Raw genomic sequence first — 27,138 nt, forward strand, 5'->3', positions numbered from 1 at the left:
TTTGGTTTACAGAATCTTTTTTTTGTGTGTTTAATTCTGAAGTCTTTGTTTCTCTGCCAGAACAGCACTAAAACCTACAGTATACAAACATTGTGCTGTACAAACAATCAAGAATTACACAGGGCTGGTTCTGTAGAAAACAGATTAAAGAAGTCTGGATGAACGGAGACGATCCTCGGATCCCTTTCAGCTCCTTGCCTTCTTACATTGGGGGTGTGGGGAGCGCTAGTCTTTAGTCTCCAGAGAACGCAGGGGTCCCCCCCCTCTCCCCGCAGCCAATCCTCTGCTCCACTTATCAGAACAGCACCCCACAAAGGCAGTCTTGGGCAGGAACACCAGCAAAACTGGCGCATTGCTTTCTTTTTTTTTTGTATAAAACTTTAAAAATAAAACAAACAAAAAAAAGTGATATATATTTATTTCCTCATTTCTCTCGCTCTGTCATTCCTCCTCGCTCTCGTTGTCTGGTTCCAGGTCTGAATCTCCGTTGAGTTTATTTTCTATGTTCATCTCCTCGTCACTGTGCTCCTCCCCATCCCCCTCCTCTTTGTTTGACCGCTCCGTAACTTCCTTGATCTCCTCTTCCTCCCAGTGCTGCAAGGAAGAAAACACATCCATTTTACCTTGGACAACCTTTTTATCGTTAACCCTAACCCTTGGACAACCTTTTAACCGTCCACCATTAAAAAAAAAAAACCTCAGCCCCCAGAGAATTATTGTTATTTAACCCTTTGCGGTCCATTTACTCAGCGCCTGTCAGGCGCATCAGGTCTAATTTCCACACAAGCGGTTTATTTTACACACGCTGTTTAAAAGTAATTTTATTCACAGTAAAGCAGGCACGGCATATCAAACGGATTAAAAGGCACTGCATATCAAAAGGACACTCAGTACTGCATCTCCAGCCCTGCCCCACTCTTTGTTCGCTGTATTTATCACATCTCTTCATAGTAGTGCATACTGATGAATCATCTCATGATCACTCGATTTATCACCAAACTCCTCAATAATGCTATCCAAGTCATTATTTTATTACTATTAACATCTCAAAGCTTGGCAAATGTCCACGATTTTCTTTGAGTGCTGGATGCGAAAGCAGCTATCTTGTTTATGTCCGTGGTGAAGGGACTATGTGTATTGCTCAGATCCGCCTCTTTTTTTTGGCTTCTTTCGGCCTCTCTCGGCCATTGAAAGCTTTTCTCGGCTTTTTCCGGCGAAAAAACGACAAGGGATCTGTGTAGGACGCTTTTTTGATGATGTCGGATGGGAAGGAAAAATTATAATGTCAGACTTGGTCTGACATAGGACAGCAAAGATTTAAGCATAGTTATTTTTATATTTCACATTACTGGTAAATTCACATATACAGTTGTGTTCAGTCTTATCAAGAATCACAGCAAGATCTTCAAGCGAAAGGGTCAACTTACATCAGAGTCTTCCTCCTCAGCCAGCATCTCATCTCCTGATCCCTCCGCTTCGTCTTCTGAAGAATCTACAGAATTAAATTGTCATGGCGATCAGAAATTGGCATTGACAAAAAAGCTTTTAGGTCAGTTTTGGTATCAGAAACAAACAACCCAACCCTCACCTTCCTCGTAGACGAGTTTGGCGGTCTGGTCCAATTCTGCGACACTCTGTGACTTGTCAGTAGCTGCAATCTGTAAGGGGAGACATGAAGGAGAGGAGTGGGGTTGAGAGCAGACAGGTCAGAAAACTGAAGAGAAAATACCAAGACTCTTAGGAATTGAACGCCCTGCAAAACAGAATCTCAGCTTTAAGATCTGGCAGCGGGTTCCCAAGATATAGCCTTCAATATCTGGGGGCAGGATCTTTGTCATTCAGTGCGTGGAACAACAAATATGATTTTTGGGGGTGGAGGGGGGGGGGGGGGGGGAGAGGCAAGGAGAGAAAGTACACCACTACCTGTATTTCCTATTGCAAAATGTCACGTAAAATGATAACGTTTCATTTTAATGCAAAAGATTCCAATATTTTATTTATATTTATATATATATATATATATATATATATATATATATATATATATATATATATATATATATATATATATATATATATATATATATAAACACAACACTGTTAACATCATCATATGGAAGGAAACGTAAATGGATGGACACACATATGGATCACATTAGTTTACTGTAAAGCTACGTCTTAGTTGGTGCTTATCTTGGCGAGAGCCGAGTTCAAATCAGCATGAAGTTTTAACATCTACTCTCGTGTAATGGAAATCATTATATATTACGCACACAGTTGTAGTCAAGTTTACATACCCCAATGGAAATTTATAATTTCTAGAAATTTCTCAAAACTCAATTATAGGAAATATCTTTTGTAGCAAAAGTTTTGCTTTTGCGGATGAGGAAAAAAAAAATAGTTAGAATAAAAATAGGTCTAGCTGTCTACAATTATTTATTTCAGCAATTTTTTTGCAAACCTCCAAAAATGCTAATTCAAAAATATTCATACGCTGAAAAGGAAAATTAAAATTAATAGCTAGTTGAAGCACCTTTAGCAACAATAACCTCTTTTGGCATGATTCTTTAGTGATTTTTGACCATTCTTCAACCCACAATTGTTCCATTTCATTTCATTCAAATTCCGAGGACTTCTCTTGTGCACAGCCTTCTTCAACTCATACCAAAGATTCTCAATCGGATTTAGATCGGGACTAGGCCATTCCAGAACCTTGATTTTATTCTTCTTTAACCATTCTGAAGTAGATTTTGATGTGTGCTTTGGACCGTTGTGTTGGAACGTCCAGTTGCGCTTTAAAACCAAAGTTTTGCAGCAGAGGGTTTCAGATGATTGGCCAAAGTTGTTTGGTATGCTACTGAATCCATTTTACCATGTATTGGAACTTAACTTCCTGTGCCATTAGAGGAAAAATAGTCCCATAGAAGGATATTACCACCTCCATGCTTGACAGTAGGTAAGGTGTTTTCTTTGTACGCCTCACCAGATTTTCTCCAAACGTAATGACTATCGGTGTGACCAAATAGCTCAATTTGTTTCATCACTCCACAAAACCTTTGATCAGAACTTGTATACATCATTCAAATGCCGGTTTGCATACTTCAAGCTATTGTCCTAGGGACGTTTTCCTGATAGTGGCTTTTTGAGACCTTCACCATGCAATACTCGACGTATGGTTGAAATGGAAACCCCAGTCCCATTTGCTGCCAATTCACTTTGAATATATTTGGCAGTCAATCTCAGATTGTTATTAACCTTCCACACAATTTTTCTACTTGTTCTTGGTGAAATAACCTTCTTTCTTCCAGACCGAGAGAGCATTGTGACATTGTACTTCTTGATAATAGAATCAATAGCTGAAATTAGGATACTCAGATGCTTGGAAATCTTCTTGTATCCTTCTCCAGCTTTGACAATATATAATTGTCTACCTAAGGTCTTCAGATAGCTCTTTACTTTTTCCCCCATATTGACTTATTGGTAATGACAGCAATCATCCTATGCCTAATCCTTTTTATATTCTAAGAATGTTCACCTACAATCCAGCATTTTCTAGACTTCTCTAGAATTAGGTTCTCCATTATCATATTGGAATTTCTAGCACCTCATAGACCATACTATCATAGCATTAAAAAGGTATGAATACTTTTGGGAGTTTTGCAAAAAGATTGCTGAAATAAATAATTGTAGACTATTATTTCTTGTAACTTTTCCTCATCTACAAAAGCAAAACCTTTGCAACAAAAATGTTTTCCTAAAATTCTTGGTTTGAGAAATTTCTAGAAATGATAAAATTTCCATTGGGGTATGTAAACTTTTGACTACAATTGTATTATATATCTTGGAGTGGTTTTATTGCCAAAATGGCTGGAAGACTTGCATAATGTTTGATGGAAGTGAGAGGAGCAGTTGGTGTGCACTTAACATTGTGCTCAACGTGCCATATGTTTTTTTCCAAATGTTCTGTACTCTGTATAAATGGAATAGTATTTTTCACAATCTTGACAAGGCCCCTTCAGTCATTTAATCATTTCTGTTCAGTTTAAACATATAAAACTGATGCTAGCGGAGCCTCACCTGTGTGATGAGCAGGTAGAGCTTCCCGTGGAGACGGGACAGCTTGTGAAACATCTTGACTCGGCTCTCGATCATGTGATACAGCACTCCCAGATGGGACACCAGGCTCGGCAACTGCAAGGCCAAGCACAGTGACAAACACCACACACCAGAGCACGTGCAACAACAAGCAGGGCCACTTCAGTATGTAGTATGTAGGAAAATAGGGTAACCAGTTGCTGTACTGTATGTAATAAAATGTATCTGTTGAAACCTACAACGGAGTACGGAATCACAATAATTTTATACTCACGGATGCACAGAGGAAAAAAAGAACAAAGAAATGTGTTTCAATTCCTTGCTAATTTCTACACAGTGACAAAAACACACCAGAGCATGTGCACACAAACCAGACATCCACCTACTAAAACTGCACAATACCGTTTCCAGCTGGATTAAAAAGGGCATACCACAGGGTTGGAAATAAGACTCCCATTGCATAATGGTTTGACCCAATCCTGGTCTTACTGCAAGTTTAATAAGACACACTCAAGCTTGCTACCTATACACTGTGGCTAATCGAGCTTAGTAAAACCTGGAATGGGTGAAACTGTTTTGCAGTTGCTGTGTTGATTAAAAGTTATTTCCATCTCTGTACAATATTAATAAATCTCTCACAAGGCATTCGTTCACTGAATTTGGTTTCACATTCTTGTTTGTTTTTCATTACATCCTTTTATTTATTTTTATTTATTTTAATTTTGAGCTTTTTCTTCATTACAGTGAAAGCTCACAGAGGTGCTGAAGGCGAGACCAATAAATCAAATCAGTTTCACTCTGTTACCTTTAGTCTCACACCGATGACTGAAAAGGCCCTTGTGGGGAACTAACGAGAGGCACTTTGTAATGATCTTCAGTAGAGAACATATTGCTATGAACCCTGATGAGCTCAAAAGGAGTCAGACTAATGCAGAAGGAGGTAAAAGACAGCAGACTCACCGTTGAGAGATAGGAGGCATGGAAAGTGAAGACAGCTTTCAACCATCGCACCATCAGCACCCCGCTACATATGAGAAATGGAGACAGAAAGAGAGACAGGGACCGCATCAATATCAGAGGCACAGCACTACTAAACCTGGAGTGAGTGAGTACTATGGGCTGTCAATTAATCACAGTTAACTTGATTAAAATGCAGTAATTTATTTAACGTGTGTTAAATCACACTTCTCTGTCTTGACCCTCTTAGCTTACCGTAATTCATTCCCTGCGGCACCATTTTAATATCCTGGAGCGCATGCAACGCAATGAGTGCAGTCTGCATTAGCATAGAAAATTAGTCACAAAACTGCATTATGGAGCAAAGTACTAAAAGTGAAGGACTTGTGAATGGGAAGTTTATTTAAAAAAAAATTAAAAACTGACGTATCTACTGCCAAATTGAGTTGAAGTACCACCTGCGTGCTAAACATGCTTTCACTTCTCAAAATACACTTTCTAGCAACAAAACATGTGAAATACATTTATATATACACACACACCTCAACAACAACAACGCCCCAAAATTCCATTCCACTAGCACAGGTGGGACTTGAATAGCACAGTCTCTTCAAAGCAGCGTTACAAATGGGGCACACTAATAAAAGTACAAAAACTCACCTATATGGATGGCCTTGCATTCTCTTTGAGAGCTAAAACAGAAGAAAAAAATGAATACATTTAAAACCAACATTAATAAAAACCATCACTATTCCAGTGCTAGGTACACATTTAACATTATTTTGAAGCAAATGTGTATGTGTCTGGGGAATGCACTGCATAGGTTTCTAAAGAGGCAGCAGTTTTTATCAGCCAAAATAAGGTCACCATGACCTGTCCAATCCTCAGTTTTCAGGTCCATCTCTTGCACTCTACAGCACTGTACAATATTCTATATGTAGAACTGGATGAGGTAGAGCTTACCTCCTGCACCAATGGCAGCACAGCAGGGATTGGTAACCTGGCAACAGTCTTCTTTATCAACACCTCCTTTCTCGTCTGAAACACTTTCTGTGATGAAGACGCACAGACTCGGGTTAGGCACAAATCGGTCCATAAAAAACTTGATTAATTTACAGATATTGTACAGTTCCCTTCCCTGCGGGGATGAGCTCCCCTCAAATGACCTATTTGTTCAGTAGAATGTGTGTAGTATATTATGTAATGGTTTCCTTTGCATGATATCTTTGATAGTCATTTATAACATTGTTCTATGAATTGCCACTGAATGCATTCAAGCAGAATATTTGTCCCAGCAGTATTAAGCCTTGCAAGCCCTGTTTTGTGTGTCATTATTTGGCATGTTTTGCCGTCTCTCTTTACATCACCATTTTAATTGGATGTACGGAATACCTCTAATACACTTGCCCTTTGTCTCTATAAACCCTTTAAGGCAGCTGTACACTCAAGATAACTGTTCATAGTTCAGTCAGCCAGACCATTGTTTAAATTTTCAATGTATTTAAAATAAATTCAATATAGGTTAGCAGTTTCAGATAAACATTTTGTTCTTAAGCCTCCATTAAGATGATCCCAGATACTCTCTATTGTATCTCTTGGTAAATCCTATTCTTTGGTTCTCCGGCATACATGGATTGTTAATGATGTATCACAACTGCTCTGTGAGACTCACGTTGAGGATGTTGCTGTCACTGCTCTCCAAGCCCTGGACCAGCAGCACTGCAAAGCTGTCTGTCTGGAGAGGGAGACCCCCCTTGTGGACCCCCTTGCGTCCTTCTGCCGGGGATAAATCAATCACACTCAGGCGCTCCTCTATGGACATCTGCACAGAGAGGGAGGCACAGACAGGGTTAGAACAGGTGGTGGGGGGGAGAGAAAATGACACAAGAGGCCACCTAATGCATTTACCCCCCTGAACACACGGCTCAGTTAAAAACTACTTGGATTTTGGGAATACATTTGCTGTTTTAGAGAATAAGGACGGCCCGTTTAATTATCTCAATGCAGTTGTGCTGACCTGAGGATTCTTTTCTTCTAAAACATAAATGACACAGTTTTTGCTTTCTTGCATTATTCAATTAATCATCACTAATGTGGGCTTATGGTGGGAAAGAAATATCAATAAATACTGCTTTGGTAAAGTAAAAAAAATAAAAAATAAATCATGGTACTTACTTCCTTGGTGTCAGAACCCGGTTTCCTCTTCATTTCCACAGGGGTAGATTTGATGGGTGCACTGTGCCCAGGAAGTCCTGGCACCAGGAGCTTGGCATCAGCTTTGACTGTGGGCGTCTTCACCTGCAGGAGTGAAGGGGGTGCATGGGTAAAAGAAATCCTACAGAGGCCACACCACTCCGGTATTGTTTAAATCTAGCGTGAAAGCTGCTTTCAGAGTCTGTTCTACTCCTTTTAATACACCAGGCCTTCCCTTGAGTGGACTAGTATTACAACACAGAGTAAATAAACTGATAAACGCATCTCTTATGCATGCATGTTTGCAGTGCAAGTCAGAAAACTAAAAACACAAGAATATCTTTACAGATGTACAGACGGTAGGGGAGAACAATTAGAGCTTATAAAAAAAAAGTTTGAAACCAAATAATGAAGACAGCTATAAAAACAGAAAAGGCAAGAGGTACTGGTATTGTGTGTTTTAAAGTCTGCAATTGACTGTGACCATACAAAAGCCAATGCTGTGTGGTTTGGTAAAGATCAAGTACATTTACAGACTGTTGACACTACGGTGTTCTAAAAGATTTACCACAAGGAAGTCATCAGATCATTTAAATTTCGCTGAAGGACTCGATGCCCCTGGCTGGGTGGGGGGATCTGCGTTACCTTGGTGAAAGTGGTCTCGGTGCGGAGTGTCAGCGAGGCCTGGACATCCCTCACCAGACACACGTGAGTCTCACCAGCATTCAGAGTCTGAGAAAGAAGAACACACCATTACAGACCTACCACAGGCTCAGCACGCCAGCAACCAAAGGGTCCAGTGAGGGACAATTAGGCACACAGCTGTCTCATTAATCTTGAGTTTAACAGCCATACAACCCTGGACCTCTCCTCAATCGTGACAGCCAATATTTAAACAAGAGTTGAACACATAGCTAATATTTAAACTGCAAGTTAGTGGCTCCAGAGTGGTGCATCCAGTAAAGGTGCAGGATGCGCCCTATAGCCTGGACGTCGGCAGTTCGAGTGCAGACTATTCCACTGACGATCGTGGATATATAATGAAGGCTAGATCAGTCAAAGTAATGTTATACAATGAACTCCAAATAAAAATCACCTTAACAAAGAAAGCACATTTGAATAGTTTCAGTAATACATTAAAAACATAAAGCTAGTTTAGAACTCAGAATACTCACGGTGCGTTCGATGACAGGCTGCAGGCCGCTCCCGTAGGCCAGGAGCAGGGCCTGTTTGTCCATAGTCAGGGCGGCAGCCAGGATAGGGACCGGCCGAGGCACACCGTCACCAACTGAACCAGGAGAGGCAACCTGGACCGAGCACGAGGGGGAGAGGGGCTTCTTACAGTGACTGAGGAGAGAGGGGAGAGACGCACAGTCAGAGAGAGATAGTGGGGTTTCTTAGTGACTGAGGAGAGAGGGGAGAGTCGCACAGGTCAGGAGAGAGGGAGAGGGGTTTCTTAGTGACTGAGGAGAGAGAGGGGTGAGACGCACAGGTCAGGAGAGAGGGAGAGGGGTTTCTTAGTAACTGAGGAGAGAGGGGTGAGACGCACAGTCAGAGAGAGGGAGTGGGGTTTCTTAGTGACTGAGGAGAGAGGGGAGAGTCGCACAGGTCAGGAGAGAGGGAGAGGTGTTTCTTAGTGACAGAGGAGGGGAGAGAAAGAAAGAGAGCGAGAGCCTGCACTGAGCAGGAGGGGGCAGTGACGGAGGAAACACAGTGAGGGGCAGGAGAGTAGAGAGAGAGGGCAGTGAGGAGAGAGGAGAGCACAACACTTGTATTGTAAAAAAAAGACGTTGCATCGCCAGTGTGGTGTAATCAAATCTTTTTATTGTCATAAGATCATTGTAGAACATAAATCCACTCACTGAGCTTTAGAAACAAGGCGCCAAGTCTTAAATCCAAAACGAAAAACCCAGCACTCACCCATTGAGGACATGCTCACAGAGGTGCATCTGGCCATCCTTGCACACCACCGCCAGCTTCACTGCCTGAGAGAGAGAGAGAGAGAGAGAGAGAGAGAGAGAGAGAGAGAGAGAAGTCGTTAGCAGGAGCTCTCGCCCTGCTTTAAGTGGTAACCCTTTTTATTCCAAGTTCATCTGCGGGTGCAGTTCAGGTTACAACTTCCTCAGTAGATATTCAATAGATAGGATTATTACAAAAATACAAATGCACACAGCAGTCCCACACACTTCCAGACCCAGACGTAGTTAAATAGCAGTGTGGAGTAGTGGTTAGGCCTCTGGACTCTTGACCGGAGGGTTGTGGGTTCAATCCCAGGTGGGGACACTGCTACTGTACTTTACCTAGATTGCTCCAATAAAAACCCAACTGTATAAATGGGTAATTGTATGTAAAAATACAATAAAAGGGTGCCTGCTAAGAAATAATAATAATAGTTAAAGGGACCCTACTGGGAGAGCAATAGTCCCGGGTCTCAAGCCCATCACCCTCTCGCCTCACCTCGTCTTTGCTCTGGGACACAGCCAGGTCCACATAGATGGGTTCGTCTGTCAGGGTGAAGGACAGCACGGCGTTCTTATCCTTCCCGTCCGACCGCACCTGCCTACAGAAAGAGGAGACAGTGAGACAGAGTCTGTGCACGAGAACACCACGCAGCACTGCACTGACAGGGAGAAATATGGCAAAAGCCTTCACACCACTACAGTGAGTTTGCATCCTATTTTTGTAAAATTTAAGTCACTGCTAGTTTAGCTATGAGAAGCTTTGCAAAAATCAATGTTTAGTTTGCTTTTTAGAAGAAAACAAAAAAATTATTACATTAAGCATGCCAATAAATACTTTGTGAACACTGTCCAGTGTGAACCAGAGAACACCACAGACAGGGAGAGACAGCAACAAAAACAAGAGCGTGAGATACAGTCTGAACCAGCATTCGCAGCACGGACAGCGAGGCAGCCTGAAGTTTAATGGGTTTTGTTTTTGGGGGGGGGGGGGGCGGGATTAACTCCGAAATGCACACGTTAAAGTTAGTAAACTAGAAACTAGGTACAGTCATTAAGTGATTCACAGTTTAACATCTTCCTAATTCGTTTTAGGCCTGCATCTCTAATTAAAATGAATATTCTTTCCTGCATTCATTTTTTTTAGCTCCATGCTCTCTCCTTGTCCCCCTCCCGGGTACTGGGACAAATTGGACACTCTAATATCTAAAATTTTTTTGGAGATGAAGACATCCACATATTAAATTTTCCACTCAACAGCGGGAAAATTTAGGGAGGTCTCTCTCTGCCAAATTTTTAATTGTATTTTTGGTCATTTGTATTGCGTCCACTTACTGTCTGCTTTGACCCCAATGCTCCTGTCTCATGGCGATTTCTAGAAGAAAAATTGGAATCTCCATACAGACTACAAAAGATTTACTCAAACATTCCTCTCAGGCACTGTAGATTACATTTTGGCCTCAATTACACAGTTAATCACAATCTGGCGTTCTGTCGAAAGACACACAGAACTCCAACTAAAATGGCACTCATATTCACCTATCTTCCTTAACTTTGCGCTCTTATCGGGTGGTCTTCCCTTCTCTTTCCCACTCTGGAGAGACAGGGGAATACACACTCTTGCCGATATCTCCAATTCTGGTTATCTTCGCACATTCCAAGATTTACAACTGCTGCACAATCTGCCAGGTTCTTCCTTTTTTTTGCCTTCGCCTTCATTCAGCAATGTGCACCTACGGGGTTCCCTGGGGGACTGCATTATCATTACATCCACTTCACAATATGTTGGTCACGGGAGGCAAAACAAAGGGGCTGGTTTCTTTGTTATATGTTTACCTTTAGCAGTTAACACTATTTGGAGTAGCGATCTAGCTTCCTTAGATCTGGAGATTATTCCAAATAGTTTCCCAACTAATCAAGGATTACCTTCCAAGAACCCTAACCACCAACTGATCCATTTGAACTTTCTTCATTAGGACATACTTAACCCCTCGCAGACGCTTCCAAATGAAGCTTGCCCCTAGCCCTATGTGCATCATTAATTTTAATCTAATATTTCTAACCACATTTAAAAACAGCAGTTTCAAAAATACAAAAACTTAGTATTTAAATGTATGGTATTATAATAATAATAATAATAATAATAATAATAATAATAATAATAATAATATACTGAGTTAAAGTTAAGTATGATGCAAGCAAAAAAGCTGATGTACTTTTTAAAAATACTGAAATTGTTATTGATTATACATCACAACTTAATGCTGAAAAACTTCATATTTAGATTTTTCTAAAGAAACACATGAAGAAAGTTTGTACTTTAATATTTATCAAACACTTTGCTTAGTATTTTTCCCCTCTCAGAAATGTGGTAAGATGATTTGGTTAATTCAGCTAAAATGGATATCCCAGGAACTCTAGTTGACATACTGCTTTGTCTTTAAATTCAAACTAGTGGTTTACTACTTTGTGGGAAATAAATATAATTTATTTTGAACTGAATCTGTGTCTATAGAATTGAAATTGTAATTATTTTCAAGCCCGTCAAGAAGAGATGAGTTTTTCATTAGTATCGCGATGCGTATCGTGACCTTGGTGTATCGTCTGACCCCTACTGAATGACGATTCATCCCTTGACTTAACCCTTTGCGGTCCATTGTCGGACTGGGTCCGACATTGCAATTATTCCTCACAGGTCCTTTGTCGGACTGGGTCCGACATCATTATAGCAACGCAATAAACGGGTGTCTAGTTGTTTTTTCTCCGGAAAAAGCCGAGAAAACCATTCAATTGCCGAGTGGGAGCGACAGGAGCCGAGACAAGTCGAAAAAAAAAAAAAAAAAAAGGCGTATCTCATGAATAGTCATACATGGTATCAGGTATCAGATAACGGGGGCGGACGTAAGTAAACAAGTTGGCTGACTGAATCAGCGCACAGAAAACACGGACATTTGCAGAGCTTTTTTGAGATGTTATAGTAATAAAATAATGACTTGGATCGCATTATTGAGGAGTTTGGTGATAAAACGAGTGATCCGGAGATGATCGATCGGTATGTACGACTATTATTATTATTATTTATTTCTTACATAGGTGAACGCTATAGCAAACGAAAGGGTGGGGTGGGGCTGGAGATGCCTAGTGAGTGCTTTGTTGATATGCAGGGCCATTTAAACCCGTTTGACTGTGAAAAGAAAAATACTTTTAAACAGCGCGTCTAAAATTAACTGCGCGTGTGAAAATTAATTAGACCTGGCGTGCCTGACGCGCAATTAATAAATGGACCGCAAAGGGTTAACACCACAGCAGAAATGTATCTGGTTAGCTGGCCTCACTGCAGCAAAGAAGATGGTAGCTGTGCACTGGCAGCCTCCGCACTCCCTTCCCTGGCGCCAATGGATTCTAACTTACCTTGATATTTATTTAGAACTTTCTACCGCTCTGATTCATGGTACCAGAGAGGAGACGGTTCAGACCTGGGAAACTACGGCAGATTTTATCAAGCCTCTGTTAAATTCAGTTTGACTTGGCTCCTTGAGGTTCTTGCGAGAGGGAGGGGAAGGTGGGAGTGAGTGAAATTCATTCAATTGTATTAAGGAAGAAAACGAAGAGGTTTTTTATGTTAAGTTTCATGCGTTTAATTTGTTAAACTCACTCAGAAGTTGTTTTGTCTGCAGACGTGTATGTGGGTTTCGTCTTGGTTTTGGGTATTTGTTTGTCGTTTGGGCTACACAGCACAGTAAAAACCCTCCTGATTTTTTAAATGCGTTTGTTTGGGCTGCCATTGAAATCAAACACGTGCAGTGACAGACAAAAGAAAGGGTTAATAAACACACACTGGAAATGCCATGCTCATAGCTCAACCCCCACCAGACATTACAGCTAAAACTATTAGAAGATTTAGCTCATGGCCTATACAGGCTTTATCACTAGGGGCGGAGTTACAGCTCCTGCTCTCTTCTCAAAAGGCACAGTGTCACTTATTTAAAAGTGAGCATTGCAAACGCATAGAAAACCCTCCACTGTACCAGGCTGGTCATCCCTACAGGTAGTATGAGCCTGCTGCTCATCGCTGGGCTGGTTCTTACCAGACACTGAGCAGACGGTCGTGTGCAGCTCCTGACAGGAAGTACAGCCCCTCCATATCGTGAGTTGGGGGTCTCGTGCTGATGAAGCAGAGTGTGGACACTGCTGTGGCGTGACCTGTGAACCGCTGAGAGAGGGAGAGAAGGAGGCGTACTTGATTAGAAAACCTGAGAATCACTTTGAGCCTTTCAAAAACAGACACGGTGTCACTGGAAATATGCAGACCTGAAAAAAAAGCAGATTTCGTCTTTACTGTGCATGCGCAAACTTCTGAAATTATAAGGGAGGGTTCACGGCACCAGTTGGCATTTTCTACCTGTGAACTTTAATCGTTGAACACCCTGTGTATCACGGTTTTTGTTTTAAATCGGTTACCATAACATTGTAAAATATAGCAATCGGTTTTAAACTTTAAAATGTTGTCAGAATCTTTATTAAAAGCTACATTTTATGAGAATATTTCGCTACTGTACTATAGACAAATCGGTTTACTACTGTACTACAGACAAACACTTTAATAGGACATACCATTAAATTAATATAATAGAGTATTTTTTGTTATCTATTAATTTAATCATAGTGGTTAACATTACCTTACTACCCTGTTTACAAAGGGTGGCAAGGTAAAGTTACAGTTCTAAACTCCAGGAACTGTATATATTTTGTGTACAAATATTAAAATAAAATGAATAAATGCATTTTGTATAATTGACTAATCATGCACTTATCGTGAGATTTATTTATGTGCAATTATATTTATGTTAATGTGTAAATTGTACATGTATTATCTTTAAGTTAAATACATAGTATCAATATTGAAACCATATTAATTATTTTCGTTGATATGTATTACACTATTGTGTGGCAATCAAATTAGCTTATTATTATCGTAAATTTAAAACAAACATGCAAGCAAATCATGTTTTATCTGCAGCGTTACTCATCCCTGCTGAATTACTTATTGAACCCTCAATCACAACAGTTAAACAGCTCTTAACGTTTACCATAGAAAAATACATTGCAAAATACAGTGAGGTCTGGTACAGCATATTGAACATAGTAAGTGCACAGGATTACTATTGGTAAAACTCACTGATTTACTGTGGTAACTTATTTTAAGGAAGCCTAAATAAACACATACTGGATTACAGTATGATAGGAATTACATTTTTGAAGCAAAAAGTAAGCGTTTGTCAAGGAGTGACTTCAATGACATAAATTAAACTTTTTTTTTTTTTGTATTACAGTACAACTGCATTTATCCACAAGCTTGAGGGAGACAAAGGTCCATGGATGTGTGAAATCTGCAGATAAATGAGATGTCACTGCGTGTGACTAGAATGCATGAATAAAATACAGAAACCAGTAATGTACACCAAATTAGCGTTTACTGGAGATGTAGGCAATACAATATATTACAAAGACAGAATAATTAGTTTACTTTTGACAGTGCTACTCCTAGCAAAATCTTTTCAAAATGTGATACACCTCCAACCCCGTTCCCCTAGTTTTAAAACACTTTAAAACTTAAGCCTGCTGTGTAATTTATCCGAAACAAAAACACATTGTAAATGTAAAAAAATGCCAAGTTATCAAAAGTGCCCAGCCATTTTACAGTGGACATATCAAAAACACAAGTTTCAAGAAACCATTGGGGCAACCTTGCCCAGCACAAAGCAAATAGGCACAACTGTAAAAGCGGTGGGGGTTAAGGTTGCCCCAATTGTTTCTACTAACTTGGCTTGTGTTTTTGATGCAAGTTCAATTCGCTTCTATTGGCACCAAAATAATAACCCTACGTTTTAGTCTTGGCACTTTCACTGCGTATTCTGTCCGGTCACAGCTCACACGCTCGCTCTGTCGCACTCACAGTTTCTCATTCAAGTTCAGCACTGGACTGTCTCCAGTTCCCAGGCTCATGCACCCCCTTATATAACCTCCTGTCGTTTCCCGCCGCTGTCCAGCTCACCAACCAGTCACATCCATGCTCTGCAAACCCTGAAAACAGCAACACACATTCTCCCCACTCATTCACTCACTCCCCCTTCCCATGTTAAGTAACAGCGTGACCCATTCCCCTTACAATACATGTGACATAAGACAGACAAGACAAACTGAACAGACAACAAGTCCTGTAACAAAGCAATTGTCTGGGTCGTTACAATATATTTTTAAATTTTAAAGCAAAAATATATGAAAGCAAGACAACCTTTATGTACAAAAATCTTCACTAATATACAACTGAACAAGAACTGTTGAGGATTTATTTTTGTTTCATACAGTATTAATTGTAGTGTTTATCTGATAGGGAAAAATAAATAAATATCAAGATAAAGAAAAAAAGAAATGTCTATGTATTGGCTTATGTATTCATTTATTTCAATATTTATTAATGTATTTATATTTATCGAGAGGAACCGTACTTCTGTGCGCCAATAGGGACCACAATGAGTGCTACACTGACAGGAAACCAGGATCAGAATCTCAATGATGATGATGATGATGACGACGACGGACTCGAAAAATCTCCAAAATGTAAAAAATAAACAAAGTCCCGAGAATTCTCAGCTGGCTGACTTCATATTTAAAAAAACTGCTTGTTTTCTCAACTAATCGTGTAGCACTGACAGTAACAAAACCCGCTTGCAAACTGAAGGTTATAGTTTCAAATCCAATGCATGCCAGACCTTTTTTTTATATTTATATATATAAAAAAAAAAACTGCAGGCAAATGTTCCATTATAAAACAGAAATAAATCATTTAATATAAATGATAGACGTCACAATGCGTTCCCTAGTATATTTCCATGTTGACAAAACAATTGTCATTAAACTTGTATGTCCTGTAATATACATATGCGTGGATAAAAGTGCCTGGGGTCTGCAAAAATCTGCACAAATTAAACGTGGAATGGTGCTTTTGGCCAATTTACTTCTGCTGCACCAATACTCTGAAAACACAAACTATCCATGCTGTATGGTCTCTCTCTGGCAGTTCTCGCTGATAACTTGGCGCGAGGAACTACCGTTCCTCTCAAAACTTGTCTTACATTTCAACAATACGTACCAACACAAGTGTTTTGTTTTCGCAACAGCTTTTCTTTTTCTTTTTTTTTTTTTTTTTTTTTTTACGATTCACTGCTGCAAGTCGTTCTTTTGAACCTTGACAAAGTCCATCATAGTCTTTTGTTTCAGTGCGGCAAAATATGTTTGCTGGGCTTCACTAAGTAACTGCCTCAGGAGAACAATTTTTACAGGATCCTTCTGCTGTTGATACCAAGACCTGAATCCTCGCATCTGTAGTGTTGCTGTCTTGGTGTTAACTCCAGAGGTTAGACTGACACATGCGTCTGTGTTTGTGTGTGCGCACCACGGGCATAAGTCTATGTTGGCAATAACATACTGTATTTCAGAGATAAAGCTAGCCAGGGAGCCACAGATAAATGACGTTCTACTGTGTGTATAATCATTCATATTCATATATTCATTATATATATATATATATATATATATATATATATATATATATATATATATATATATATATATATATATATATATACACACACACACACACACAAACAAACAATACAATGCTAAAAACACATTTCATTAAATATTCAAATACAGCCATTTTATTATTATTTGTTTATTTAGCAGACGCCTTTATCCAAGGCGACTTACAGAGACTAGGGTGTGTGAACTATGCATCAGCTGCAGAGTCACTTACAACTACGTCTCACCCGAAAGACGGAGCACAAGGAGGTTAAGTGACTTGCTCAGGGTCACACAAGGAGTCAGTGGCTGAGGTGGGATTTGAACCGGGGACCTCCTGGTTACAAGCCCGTTTCTTTAACCACTGGACCACACAGCCTCCTTTTGTTAAAGAATGAAAAAAATTGAACGGTACACCTAGATAGATAAGATGACAAATGTCAAATTGACTTTCCAACAAACCCTCTCAATTCAAAAATTCATGCATGCACAACATAGAGACTATCTACCAATTTCCCCATGACAACGGCACTGCTCACTATTGGCCTGTGGGAGGTGATGCAGCCTGCGGAAACCATTTCACAAAATTGTCTACTTGATTTCTGTTCTTTTTTTTGGTCATGGCTACGCTGAACAGATGCACCACCCACAGAAAGCTACTCTGCCTCCCAACACAGTTTTCAGTCCATTAACTGAATTATTGTTTTGTGAAATAGAGGGAGAAGTGTAGTTGTTGAACAGGTCTGCGAGAGGATGTGTGGAGCTGCGACATCATGGATAGTAGTCATTTGGGGAGGTACTCACCCGGTACACCTCCTTGGTCTCCAGGTCCCACATCTTGATGGTCTGCCCAGCGGAAAGCAGCATCTTCCCGTCAGGACTGAGGCACAGGCAGCTCACCGCACACTTGTCTGCCTTCCACTTGCTGCAGCGCAGAGAGGAAACAGAGCACAGCGGTCAGGACACTTGAAAGTCAATGCACCCACGTCTGGTAGTTTGCAAGCAAACAAACTGGAAAGCCTTGGGGCCTGCACCCAAAAGCAGCGTCAGAGCAATGTGTATCCCTGCCTTTTGTTGTTCTGGTTGGGGACATTCTTTTTAAAATTGCATGTTACAGTAACTTATTGCTTGTAACTGGTTATAGTAACATATTACTTGTAATGGTAACTAGTTACAGTTAATTACTTCAGACACCGTTTACATTTTACAAAGATTTTTTCTTGGTCATCAAGCTGCAGTTCAAAATATCAAAAGGATCCAGCTATCAAACCCACTCATTCCCTCCTCCGATACCATTTTTCTTTTTTTTTAAACTGAAAAATGTAAGATTACATTAATGCATTACTCCAACACTGCCCACTACCTACCAGCTGCTGGGACACAGCTAGATTTTTTAGAGCATTTTACAGCACTGTGGATTTAACCTTGACTGAACTAACCATCTGTGGTTATCACTACAAAATAAGTGGTACAATCAAGGTCAGATTCTGGTACTGTAAAATGCTCTACAAAAGGGAGAATTTTCATAAAGAGCTTGGGTCACTTCTTAATGTAGCCAACATTGTTGCGGTCTATTTCTAAACACAGTCCTATTGCTCTTTTAAAACTATGCCCCTCTTAGTCGCGCTGCTCTTTCCTGACTCCTTCACTAGCTGTGGTTAATACTCGCCATTTCACTTTGCCAGTCTGTAGGTCCCACTCCACTATGCGAGAGTCGTCAGAGCAGCTGTATAGACAGTTGTTCTCCGGATGCCACCGGACACAGTTCACTTTACTGTCGTGACCACCATCCTTGAAGAGAAAAAAAGAAATTAAATAAAGTTAACAGTGTCTGCAAGCAACTATGTCTTCTAATAAAGTGACACCTTCACAATGTGCAGAAGACTTGTAATCGGGAACCGTTCCATTTGCAAAATACAAATTAAAATACCCCACCACCATTACTGTGTCCTATGCTCTTGTGTTAATGCCCCTTACTGGTGGACCCCCAGGAAAGGGCCCCCTACTCCGCTCTCGTCTTGTACCGTCCCATACGCTCCCCTCTTGGTGCCAGGACAGTGTCTCCTACTAGGGCTGTCAATGAAGACTCAAAATAGCAAATCGATTGCTTGGGCACAAAAAATAATCGTTCAAATAAATATCAATGATTGTACTGCCCACATACATTTTTCGCTCCATTCCTCTCCCCCCCCCCTTATCACTGATCGTTGATTTTTTTTTTTTTTTTTTTTTAATGTTATTGAATATTGTTAAATATTAATTATATAACAGTTAATTTTGAAACTCCAAAGCAGCACAAACTATATACAGTCAGTTTTCTTCAATGTGCACAATTTATTTACAGGCTGTTTGCCAGGAATACAACCCTGCTGTTTTTTTGTTTACATCGAATACACAGAGATGCGTACTTACAAAGCATTTTCAAAACTGATTCAGAGTAGGATGGGACCAGCAAATCAGATGCTAGTTAACACGAGCAGGAAAAGAAGAGGACGCCCACTGGGTGTTCTGCGCATTTTCGTTATTAACTATGCACGTTACAAAAATGTAATTATTGAATCGATTATCCAGTATTTAATAAGGAATGGAATCGATCGAAAAACGTAGCAACCCTACCTCCTACTTCCCTCTCATCCCATCCCATCCGCTCCCCTCTCAGTGCCAGGACAGTGCCTCCTACTCCCTACTCCCCTCTCATCCCATCCGCTCCCCTCTCAATGCCAGGACAGTGCCTCCTACTCCATACTCCCCTCTCATCCCACCCGCTCCCCTCTCAATGCCAGGACAGTGCCTCCTACTCCATACTCCCCTCTCATCCCATCCGCTCCCCTCTCAGTGCCAGGACAGTGCCTCCTACTCCATACTCCCCTCTCATCCCATCCGCTCCCCTCTCAGTGCCAGGACAGTGCCTCCTACTCCCTACTCCCCTCTCATCCCATCCGCTCCCCTCTCAATGCCAGGACAGTGCCTCCTACTCCATACTCCCCTCTCATCCCACCCGCTCCCCTCTCAATGCCAGGACAGTGCCTCCTACTCCATACTCCCCTCTCATCCCATCCGCTCCCCTCTCAGTGCCAGGACAGAGCCTCCTACTCCATACTCCCCTCTCATCCCATCCGCTCCCCTCTCAATGCCAGGACAGTGCCTCCTACTCCATACTCCCCTCTCATCCCAACTGCTCCCCTCAGTGCCAGGACAGTGCCTCCTACTCCCTACTCACCTCTCATCCCATCCGCTCCCCTCTCAATGCCAGGACAGTGCCTCCTACTCCATACTCCCCTCTCATCCCATCTGCTCCCCTCTCAGTGCCAGGACAGTGCCTCCTACTCCCTACTCACCTCTCATCCCATCCCATCCGCTCCCCTCTCAGTGCCAGGACAGTGCCTCCTACTCCATACTCCCCTCTCATCCCATCCGCTCCCCTCTCAGTGCCAGGACAGTGCCTCCTACTCCATACTCCCCTCTCATCCCATCCGCTCCCCTCTCAGTGCCAGGAAAGAGCCTCCTACTCCATACTCCCCTCTCATCCCATCCGCTCCCCTCTCAGTGCCAGGACAGTGCCTCCTACTCCATACTCCCCTCTCATCCCATCCGCTCCCCTCTCAGTGCCAGGACAGTGCCTCCTACTCCATACTCCCCTCTCATCCCATCCGCTCCCCTCTCAGTGCCAGGACAGTGCCTCCTACTCCATACTCCCCTCTCATCCCATCTGCTCCCCTCTCAGTGCCAGGAAAGAGCCTCCTACTCCATACTCCCCTCTCATCCCATCCGCTCCCCTCTCAATGCCAGGAGAATGCTCCATACTCCCCTCTCATCCCATCCGCTCCCCTCTCAGTGCCAGGACAGTGCCTCCTACTCCATACTCCCCACCCATCCCATCCGCTCCCCTCCCCTCTCAGTGCCAGGACAGTGCCTCCTACTCCCCTCTCATCCCATCCCATCCGCTCCCCTCCCCTCTGTGCCAGGACAGTACCTCCTACTCCCCTGCCCTTGGAGGGTCAGGACAGTGCCTGGAGCTCTTACCAGCTTGCTATGTAGCTGTCCCTTAACTGTGCTGTACAGCAGGATGGTGCCCACCGCAGTGCCCAGTGCCAGCAGGTCCAGCTGGTCGCCGTGCGGAACCACCTCTGATTTCCTTTTCTTCCGCTGAGGGCCGTCCTGAGAAAGACAAGGCAGGGAAAGGGTTAACACATATCCAGTGTCAATACTTCAGGGTGGTAAGAAATTACAGGAATGTCCACTGGATAATTAAAAAGCTGCTTAAAAGTTAAACTTCCTTAAATATATTAATGCCCAGAAAAGTATTTTTATTACAAAAACAAGTACTTTTAAAAATAACATTTGCAAACATTTAGTAGATGGCTGAATTGCAAATATGATAGTGCTGGGACAAATATCCGAACATTCAAACGAATATTTTTTTTACATGTATTCGGATACAAAAATCAGTTGTTCGTAATGAGTACAAATGACAAAAATACCTTGCACTTATTTCACCTCATCAGAACGTAGAGCAAGCTAGAATCTCATGGGACAGAAAAAAGGCAAGCATGTCATTCTGAAATGCCTCGCTTAAACAGTACCCAACCTCCTGAAAATGCTGTGTAGTGATTTTTATATAGACTGTATATCTTATATATATTGTTGCAACTTTGTTATATGGAATGTAATAAACCAAAACCTTTTTTCCCCCTTTACAAACGCCATTTCCACTTTTGTTTTATCTGAAGTGTTTAAAGTTAAATTTCAATTTTCGTTTGCTTGTTCAGCTACAAAAAGGTACAAGTAAACCTCATGTTATTACTTTATGAATACGTGTCTATGGCCACTGTTTACTGTGAAGAGATGGCAATGGCAAGGAATGAAAAAAATAAATGAAATGCGGTGTCAACTTTATGTACTATTTATTTCAGGAATAAACAAAACAATGTTTAACTTGAACTGCTATTTGGCATCCTTTGTTTTGTAGTTATTTCACTGGTGTAAAGTAAGGCCTACACAACATATTCTTTACACCTGGGAAATCTTTCTAGTTTAACATGTTACATATTGTAAGGTCTTGCTGTAAAATAAAGGCGCACACACAAGGGCCACAGGCCATGCCCCCTGACCCTGCTGCTATGCTGTCTCTGCCTGCGTTCAGAGCAATATAATGGCTTGTATCACTTTTTAAAAAATGAACGAATATTTAAATTATGAGCGAATATCCGAACATGAAAATCCCATGTTCGTCCCAGCATGTTGTAAGGAGTCACAGGGTCGATCTGATCTTTGAAAACAACCTTGACATTGCAAACACCAGCTATCTGTGGTTATCCTGGGATTTCCACAGAAAGGAAGCTGGCTTACTGATGCAATACAGGACAATGGTACTGTAAAACACTCAAAAGAAATATCCAGCTCTGCCCTATCTGGGTATAGGATGATTAAATATGAACCGCACAAAGCGAATGTCATAATATTACTGGTGATGTAGCATGTTGGAAACATGTTACAGGTAGTGAGGGCAAGGAGCAGGTGCACAACATGCGTGTTTAATTGGCATCTACCTGTTACTTTAAATTTTCTATTTAACTATATTGTTATGATAACTTTCTCTAATTTGGCTAGCCGCAAAAGTTAAGTCAAAATGTAATTTATCAAATGACAAATACATCTTGTGTTTTGATTTATTCTGGCAGCACCTAATTCTGTAAAGTGTGTTAATAAATTAGTCAGGTTAAACCCCCATGACGTAAGATTTGTAACTGGACATATTTCCATCAAAAAGACTAAAGTTTACAATGAAGGAATTGCATAAACAAATGTTATCTAATTGAAATGAAAAAGTATATGAGAGAGCCAAGCAACTATATGATTTGAGTTGTATGCACCTGCAGGTCCCATGAAATCAGTGTGATTGGAAATGACTGCTTCACCAATAAGATCAGACTATAACCCTAATGTATAGAAGGTCATGGTCCTGCCAGTAGTTAAGGCATTCTCTAATACAGTACTGTGCAAAAGTTTTAGGCAGGTGTGAAAAAAATGCTGTAAAGTAAGAATGCTTTCAAAAATAGACATGTTAATAGATTATATTTATCAATTAACTAAATGCAAAGTGAGTGAACAGAAGAAAAATCTAAATCAAATCCATATTTGGTGTGACCACCCTTTGCCTTCAAAACAGCATCAATTCTTCTAGGTACACTTGCACAAAGTCAGGGATTTTGTAGGCATATAGTCAGGTGTATGATTAAACAATTATACCAAACAGGTGCTAATGATCATCAATTCAATATGAAGGTTGAAACACAATCATTAACTGAAACAGAAACAGCTGTGTAGGAGGAATAAAACTGGGTAAGGAACAGCCAAACTCAGCCAACAAGGTGAGGTTGCTGAAGACAGTTTACTGTCAAAAGTCATACACCATGGCAAGACTGAGCACAGCAACAAGACACAAGGTAGTTATACTGCATCAGCAAGGTCTCTCCCAGGCAGAAATTTCAAGGCAGACAGGGGTTTCCAGATGTGCTGTCCAAGCTCTTTTGAAGAAGCACAAAGAAACGGGCAACGTTGAGGACCGTAGACGCAGTGGTCGGCCAAGGAAACTTACTGCAGCAGATGAAAGACACATCATGCTTACTTTCCTTTGCAATCGGAAGATGTCCAGCAGTGCCATCAGCTCAGAATTGGCAGAAAACAGTGGGACCCTGGTACACCCATCTACTGTCCGGAGAAGTCTGGTCAGAAGTGGCCTTCATGAAAGACTTGCGGCCAAAAAGCCATACCTCCGATGTGGAAACAAGGCCAAGCGACTCAACTATGCACGAAAACACAGGAACTGGGGTGCAGAAAAATGGCAGCAGGTGCTCTGGACTGATGAGTCAAAATTTGAAATATTTGGCTGTAGCAGAAGGCAGTTTGTTCGCCGAAGGGCTGGAGAGCGGTACACGAATGAGTGTCTGCAGGCAACAGTGAAGCATGGTGGAGGTTCCTTGCAAGTTTGGGGCTGCATTTCTGCAAATGGAGTTGGGGATTTGGTCAGAATTAATGGTCTCCTCAATGCTGAGAAGTACAGGCAGATACTTATCCATCATGCAATGCCATCAGGGAGGCATCTGATTGGCCCCAAATTTATTCTGCAGCATGACAACGACCCCAAACATACAGCGAAAGTCATTAAGAACTATCTTCAGCGTAAAGAAGAACAAGGAGTCCTGGAAGTGATGGTATGGCCCCCACAGAGCCCTGATCTCAACATCATCGAGTTTGTCTGAGATTACATGAAGAGAGAGAAGCAACTGAGGCTGCCTAAATCCACAGAAGAACTGTGGTTAGTTCTCCAAGATGTTTGGGCCAACCTACCTGCCGAGTTCCTTCAAAAACTGTGTGCAAGTGTACCTAGAAGAATTGATGCTGTTTTGAAGGCAAAGGGTGGTCACACCAAATATTGATTTGATGTAGATTTTTCTTCTGTTCACTCACTTTGCATTTTGTTAATTGATAAATATAAACTATTAACATGTCTATTTTTGAAAGCATTCTTACTTTACAGCATTTTTTCACACCTGCCTAAAACTTTTGCACAGTACTGTACATATTTACTGTACACTGCCAGGGAGTATCAATAAAAGCAATACAGTGGTAGTTATGCAATATACTTCAAAGGCCTTTATAGTTAGCCACAAATGTACTTTATAATAATAATATAAAGAGAGAAAACAATCCTGGTGCTTAACCCTGTACCATGCTATATATTTCCACCTGCATTTAAGGGTGGCTGGGTGTGTTTAGTTTTTCTATTAAGGGGGGGGGGGGGGGCGGAACATACAGTAGCCGCTAGGTGCAACAAAATTGCACTGTGCCAACTAGACACACTGGGTAAACAAGCCATACTGTACACATGTGGAAACATGGACCATTTTACTAAATTCTAAAGCAAAAGCAGTAGTTACGGTATGTACACGTTTAATAATAGCAGATATGTACACACAACTTCAGGTCCTGTACACACTATGTATTTAAACCATATTAGCTGCCTTTAAATCGGCTTAAAAAAGTGCTAAATTCGGTTTGCGTCCACACTACGCAGCGTTTAATGCCGTACTCGGGGACTGGACGAGACCACCTGAGGGGGTAGTTTCGAGCCCGGTTCTATTTCGATCGCATCAGGTAGTGCGGTTTATCATGTGTGGACGCTGTAATACCAAACTACATTTTTTGTGCACCATCCAATATCTCAAAATGCTTTGTGATGTACTTGGCTAAATACTCATAACAGGCGGCTTAAGGACTTGCTGTCCGGACTGTTAAACTAGTGGTGAAAACAGCAAAAGCACAACATTAAATTAGGCGACTGCAAAAATGAACTAAAAGTAGGATCGGGGATGAACAATTCACGTAACTTGTCAGCTGTGTTTGAAATAAAACTAAGAGAACCACAATTCGGCTCAGGCAGTATATTAAGGTAGAAGCAAAAGATTGTTTTGTAATTAACAGCTTTTTCTGAGTTTAATTATGAAACAGAATCAGCTCAATTTGTTTAAAGGGACTTCACCTGATTAAAAATAAAACCTGAAAACTTCAAGCCCTGCTATTGTGTGTTCGCATTTACTCCCCCCCCGCCCCCCCCCCAAAAAAAATTATTGTTTCTTTCATTTTAGCAATATGGACCTCTATTAATATGAAGCATAGCACATTATTTTAAAATCAAATGCAGTGCACAGTGGGATACTGTCGTATTGATTTCCACTGTTCATTGCGCTGCTAGGAACTGTAAAAAAACTACTTTAATAGTGTGTGTACCCATTAAACCCGACTAAACATGAAACAGTAGTTCCGTGTAAACGCTTTGGGCTGGATTAATTAGAACGGGTTCGAGTACGGTTCTCGAGAGCGGTTATATAGTGTGGACAGGGCCAAGTTTACAAATCCAGGAGGGGTAGATGGTTCCAGCTTGCGCTCAAAACGTAGCCACTAGACACTGGAACAAACCACTGTTACAATTCCGCTCCAATAATAAAACCTTTCAGGATTTACTATTTTCTTTCAAACAATGATGCGCCCGAGATACAGACACACACTGTAGTTTAACATCATGTTCATATGAGTCATTACAATACTGTACAAAAATCACTATAACAATTCACAACGGATCACATCTACATTCAGAAAATGAAGATCGACATAGTATAATGTGAGGTTTGTATTTTTGGTGTGTGTTTTATCTGGATTTAGATGAGATCGTCACCCTTGTGCTGTTTTAGTCAAAAGCATGGGAGCTGCCATCATCACATGGGCTGCTACCATGTGGGTTCCACGCAGCGTGTGCAACTAACGTTTACAGCAAATTCTGTAAAGAAAAAATGAAATGTCCTCCTGTTTACATGATAAATCGCCAACCAAGTAATCCGATGTCCCGATCGCACGATAGCAAAGTGTCAAATTAAATCCACGGACCCATTTTAAACATATTTGATGACTAGGCCCGACTAGTTACATGACCATCAGCGCATTACGTTACCTTGATTGTCCTGCATGGTCCCCAAGCTAAACAGGTACAAGTGGCACTCAAGTGGGCTGAAGGCACATATTCCTGGTACAGAGTGTTGCTTAGGGTGTCCCAGAGCCGGAGCCTGCCGTCCTGCGTGGACAGGGCAAGATACTGATGCGATTTGGGGGAAAAGGCGCATGGAGAAACCAACGCACAGCTACCTCCGTCTGACGCCATTGCTCTGCCGCTGCGTCTGCATGAGAGAGACAGAAAGAGAGCGACGAGGGGAGAGGGAGACACGTGTTATCCACCAAGGAGCAGGCGCGCTGGCACTCGTGAAGACCAGTCCGCTGATTCGTTAGGGAGGTGGGAGGCGGAGTTATGGTCATGGTGTTATTCTAGTAGAAGTGCATTCATTAGCAGACGCAGAAAAAGACGCTCAAGTTATGTAATAATACTATTGATCCGTTTTCTGGTCTGAAGAGTTGGGCACCAGAATTAAAGAATGATGGTGTGAATATTCTACGCCGCAATAAGTTCTGTAGAACCAAAAGAAGAATTAACAGCTTCCCCCAACACGAGTCAATTTTTCTGTGGAGCAGTAATTAAATACAATAGGTATTATTATCAGCGCTAAAAATGATGAATGGAGCCATTAACAGCATGCATTTGTTTTGCCCTTGTTCACTTTCATTAGCAAAGGGACCATTATAAGGGTATCATCATAAACACATTTTTTTCTGAACAAAATAACAGGTTATTTATGAAAATCTGACAAGTAGTTGTCACTTGAGTTGTGGTTTATATTGTCCTGCCTTCTTTATTAAATGACCGGAATATATTGGCCTATCATGCTCTGACAAATCATGTCATATC

At 41.3% G+C, this 27,138-nt stretch overlaps 1 protein-coding gene across 1 annotated transcript; it reads right to left on the minus strand.

Moving 5' to 3' along the window:
• wdr43 (WD repeat domain 43) lies at window positions 1-26,614 on the minus strand. The gene is made up of 18 exons (XM_059025584.1): window positions 26,293-26,614; window positions 20,808-20,942; window positions 18,454-18,575; window positions 17,589-17,709; window positions 13,292-13,416; window positions 9,703-9,805; window positions 9,166-9,230; window positions 8,421-8,592; window positions 7,891-7,977; window positions 7,228-7,350; window positions 6,725-6,874; window positions 6,016-6,102; window positions 5,713-5,744; window positions 5,056-5,119; window positions 4,078-4,191; window positions 1,589-1,658; window positions 1,428-1,492; window positions 1-594 (listed from the first exon to the last, which is right to left on the minus strand). Exons 1-18 carry the CDS (start codon window positions 26,497-26,499, stop codon window positions 442-444), a joined length of 1,995 nt encoding a protein of 664 aa, XP_058881567.1. The 5' UTR covers window positions 26,500-26,614; the 3' UTR covers window positions 1-441.
• Window positions 26,615-27,138: the final 524 nt, after the last annotated feature.

This window comes from Acipenser ruthenus, chromosome 6 (genome assembly GCF_902713425.1).
Source record: "Acipenser ruthenus chromosome 6, fAciRut3.2 maternal haplotype, whole genome shotgun sequence".
NCBI lineage: Eukaryota > Metazoa > Chordata > Actinopteri > Acipenseriformes > Acipenseridae > Acipenser > Acipenser ruthenus.

Coding starts and splice junctions, on each gene's coding strand:
- wdr43 (XM_059025584.1), bottom strand. CDS start 26,499: ATGGCGTCAGACGGAGGTAGCTGTGCGTTGGTTTCTCCATGCGCCTTT. Junction 6,875..7,227: donor CGGGTTCTGACACCAAGGAA/GTAAGTACCATG, acceptor CTCTCTGTGCAG/ATGTCCATAGAGGAGCGCCT. Junction 1,659..4,077: donor TCTACCTGCTCATCACACAG/GTGAGGCTCCGC, acceptor CTCCCCTTACAG/ATTGCAGCTACTGACAAGTC.